Here is a 4,629-nt window from a genome sequence, read left to right as displayed (position 1 = left end):
TTCCATACTGTTTTCCAGTGCGACTGCACCAGCTTGCATTCCCACCAACAGTGTAGGAGGGTTCCCGTTTCTCTGCATCCTAGTCAACAACCCTCCTTTCCTGCCTTGTTAACTTTTGCCATTCTGACTGGTGTGTGGTGTTATCTCATTGTGGCTTTCATTTGTATTTCCCTGGTGTCAACTGATGTTGAGCATTTTTTCATGTGTCTCTTGGCCATTTGTATGTCTTCTTTGGAGAAATGTCTGTTTATGTCTTCTGCCTATTTCTTGAGTGGATTATTTATACTTTGGTTGTTGAGTTTGATAAGTTCTTTATAGATATTGGATACTAGCTCTTTATCTGATATGTCATTTACAAATATCTTCGCCCATTCTGTCCATTGTTCTTAAGAGGTTTTCTCATTACCCTTTTTGTTTCTTCTCTAAGCCATGAGCCATCAGTTCTTCAGGACTGTGTTGTTTAATTTATATATGTTTATGAATATTCTTCTTAAGATTTTCTTCTGCTATTGATTTCCACTTTCCTCGTATTGTAATCAGAAAAGATACTCAATATTATTTCAAACTTCTTAAGTATTTAAGATATTCTCTGTTCTCACACATGCGATTTATCCTGGAAAATGTTTCTTGTGCACTAGTCAAAACATGTGTATTGATGTTGTTGTGGAAATATTCTGTATGTGCATGGTAGGTCCCTTTGGTCAATAGTGTTCAAGTCCCCAGTTTCTCACTGACCTTCTGCCTGCAAGTTCTATCCATTGTTGGAAGAAGGGAACTGAAGTCTCCTACAATTTTTGTGTTGCTGTCTATTTAGCCCTTCAGTTGTATTAACTTTGGCTTCACATATTTGAGTGCTCTGATATTGAAAATGAGGCATAGCTAGAATTGTAGCTATGTCTTGGGTTAACGGTTGAAGAATACTGACGTGTGACATGGTCCTTGGAAGTTATCTGTGATCAAGTGGTTTTTTTTTCGCATTTTATTTCTGTGTAGATCTAAGGGTTGCCAGAGAGAAACTTCTAGGTTTAAACAGACAAAACAAAAATAAAAGAAAAACCAAAACAGCCTGAAATCTCAGCATAAGAGATTTTTGTTCTTTATATGGGTGGCAAACCAAGGTTTTTAGGTGTTTCATGATTTTTTTTAAACTTCCTTCAGTTATGAGTATCTGAGAGTGAAATATGTTTTTGGAATATACATATTTAGAGAAGATTAAGCTTTTACCATGTTTATGTTGCTACTCTGAATCAACCTAAAATACCTGTAGAAGTAGCTACTAGTGATTAAGATATTTTTTGGAAAATAACAATTTCAGGACATGGTCACAAATTTGTTTGGTCTTCATGCCATAGACTATAGGGTTGAGGACAGGAGGGACTAACAGGTACATGTTTGATAAGAGGATATGAACGTATGGTGGTATGTGAGCACCAAACCTATGTGTGAAGAAGGAGAAGAAGGCAAGGAGGTAGAACTGTAGGAAGACACAGATGTGGGCGATGCAGGTATTAAAGGCCTTGAACCGTGCCTCCTTCTGGGGCAACTGAAACACAGTGATAAAGATTTGAATGTAAGACAAGGTGATGAAGATTATGTCAAACCCTAAGATACTGAAAGCAACAAAGAGACCATATATCTTGTTGATCCGGACATCTTCAGTGGCCAGCTTCACGATGGCCATGTGCTCACAATAAGTATGGGAGATGACTGTAGTTCGATAGAGTTTAAGACGAAATTTGATGAGCACCAGACACGGGGCTACAAGAATGGCACCCCTGAGTATCACCCCAACTGCAATGTGAGTCAAGAGTTGTTGGGAGAAGAAGGTGGTGTGTCTCAAGGGGTGACAGATGGCCACATAGCGATCTAGGGCCATTGCCAGTAGGATGCCTGTTTCAATTGCCTGGAAGGAGTGAATCAACCACATTTGTAGAAGGCAGGCTACAAAGGAAATCTCTGGCAAATGAAACCAGAAGATGCCTAGCATTTTGGGAAGAATGCAGGTGCTAAGTGCAATGTCTGTGGCCCCCAGCATGGCCAGAAATATGTACATGGGCTTATGGAGGCTGTGCTCATATTTGATTATACCTAAAATAAGGGAATTCCCAATCACAGCCATGAAATACATGACACCAAATGGAATTCCAATCCAACGCTGCACTGACTCCAGCCCGGGAATCCCAGTGAGTGTTAGGAGAGCAGGCGTGAAGACGGAACCATTGGGTATGAGCATGATGATTTGGTCAGTAGAATCAAGTAGTGGTGTGGCTGTTTCATCTTCTATTCCCTGTCAAGACTACATGAATAAAAAGTAAGAGAAATTACTCTACTTTAGCAAAGCATACTTCAGTTAGGTAAATCACATTCTATCCCCTTTATTTATGAAAATTAAAGGTAAGACTACATGCTTTATTTTAGCAAAGCATAGCTCAGTTAGATAAAGGATGGTAACCTTCTCATTCCTTTGTTTATTATTGAAGTATAGGTAACACTGAACATTGTCTAAGCTTAGGTGCACAACATGCTGATTTGGTATAATCATAGATTGCAATGTGAATGCAATTATAATTTAGCTAATACCATCACATCACATAATTCTGTCTCCTTTTTTTGTGGTGGAAATAACTAAGATGTAGTCTCTTAGGAAGTTGATGTTTTTGATGTAATATTATTGTTTTATTTACGATCCTGTACATTAGATTTCTAGGACTTACTGATAAAATATCTCCTGTGTTTTCTCACCCCTCAGCCCCCCCGGTAGCCACAATTGTATCTGTTTTTATGAGTTTGGCTATTTGTTGTTATTGAAATGTGGTTGATACCTGATAATACTTTGGTGTCAGATACACAGCATCGTAGGTCACCAAGTCTATACACACACTGCGCTGTGCTCACTGCTAATGTAGCTACTACGGGTCACCATACAACCTAGTACAAACCGTTGACTCTAATCCCCATGCTGTACTTTTTATCCATGTAATTTATTCATCCCATCATTGCAAGCCTGTGTTTCCCACTCCCCTTCACCAAACTGGCCACCCTCAAACCCCTGCCTCTCTGGCAACCATCAGTTAATTCTCTGTATTTATGGATACCTTTCTGCTGTTTATGTGTTTATGCATTTGCTTCATTTTTTTTTTTAGATTCCGTATAAGTGGAATGCTATGAAGTTCAACTCTTTTAAGATTCCATTTACATATAAGTGATTTCATACATTATTTGCCATTACCTCTTTGACTGTCTCACAGCATAATGTACTCAAAGTTTATTACTATTGTCACAAATAAGAGGAGTTCCTTCTTTCTCGTGTCTCAATAAATTAATAATCAGACAAACGTAGGTAAAAGCTACAACGAGATATCACCTCACTCTTGTTAGAAGACCAGTCATCAGTAAGACAAAAGGCAATAAGTTGTTTTTTTTTGGGGGGGGGGGATTTTGTAAAAATGAAACAATTGCACTTAGTTGGTAGGAATGCAGCCACTAGGGAAAGCAATATGAGGGTTCAATGAAAAATTTGAAACAATGATCTACATATAATCCAGCAATTCCACTTGTGCGTATATTTCCAAGGACAGGAAAACAGAATATTGGAGAGATATATGCAATCCTGTGTTTATTTCAGCATTATTTACAGTACCTAAGATGTAGAAACAACCTGAGTGCCCACCAGCATATGAATGGATAAAGAAGATGTGGCATCTATATGCAATGGAATATTATCCATCTTATCTTTAATGACTTTAACAACTCCTTTCAAATTTTCTCTTTTCACAAAGTCATTGTAAGAACAACCATGAGGTTCTGCGTTTCTGCATGCCTTAATCATTTTCAATGACAAAACTTAAATGGATCAGATGGTTACTTTCTAGTCTGTGACTAGTGGACCAAACAGATGCTTTTTATCTTATGTTTACTTCTCATTGCCTGTGCCTATTTTGTGACCTGAAAATTGGCATCGAGAAAAAAATTATTTAATACAAAGCATACGCATTTCATGAACTAGACTCCACGTGGGCTGACATACAGCATCCTAGTGCTGGTGGAAATTCTGCTGATCATAATCAGAAGACAAGTTTGGCCAGACTATTTTTACGTTTTGCAGCTCACCAGCTTGACTTCTCAGGATGGTGTCTTCATAGTCTGATCAATCTCCAATAGCTTCAGAATGTTTCCAACCTAATTTGTCAAAGTTTCTATGTTTTTCCAAAACCCATCCATATGTCATGCACATTTTCCAGATTATTCTCTCTATGGATAAGTCAATCCTGACTGTTTGCTTTGGCAGTCCCTGTCAGATCTTGTTCATACTCTGCCCTGCTGTTTTCACGTCTCTTATACTTAATCCCAAGTGCCAATCTGTGTCCTCTGCTCTTCTCTGTCCCCATCAATGACCATCATTACCTCCTTAAGCCTGAAAAGCATTGATTCTTAAGTATTTTATATAACATAGATTATCTATGAATTTAGATTATCTCTCACCATGTAAGATTACTTAGAATGCACCTCGTTCTAAGGTGCATTCTAAGGACAACTTGTCAGTGCATTCCTCTTCCTCAAATGTATTCAACTCTCAGAGAGGCTTTCCTTTCTGAGACCCTGTGTCTCCGAACTCTTCTTTTTAGCAAA

General features: G+C 38.3%; 1 protein-coding gene across 1 annotated transcript; it reads right to left on the bottom strand.

The window, feature by feature from the left end:
* Positions 1-1,276: 1,276 nt before the first annotated feature.
* Positions 1,277-2,233, bottom strand: LOC123786205 (olfactory receptor 52A5-like). Its single transcript, XM_045788438.2, has one exon. The coding sequence runs from the start codon at positions 2,231-2,233 to the stop codon at positions 1,277-1,279; it is 957 nt and encodes a 318-aa protein (XP_045644394.2).
* Between the last annotated feature and the right edge of the window lie 2,396 nt (positions 2,234-4,629).

The sequence above is a fragment of the Ursus americanus genome, chromosome 16 (assembly GCF_024610735.1).
Source record: "Ursus americanus isolate L20-20 chromosome 16, mUrsAme1.1.p, whole genome shotgun sequence".
NCBI classification, from domain to species: domain Eukaryota; kingdom Metazoa; phylum Chordata; class Mammalia; order Carnivora; family Ursidae; genus Ursus; species Ursus americanus.
Note: the sequence above shows the minus strand (reverse complement) of the source record. Positions and strands in the feature narration are given on the sequence as shown.

Bases quoted from the DNA above. Each gene is read 5' to 3' on its own strand.
- LOC123786205 (XM_045788438.2), bottom strand. From the start codon at position 2,233: ATGCTCATACCCAATGGTTCCGTCTTCACGCCTGCTCTCCTAACACTC.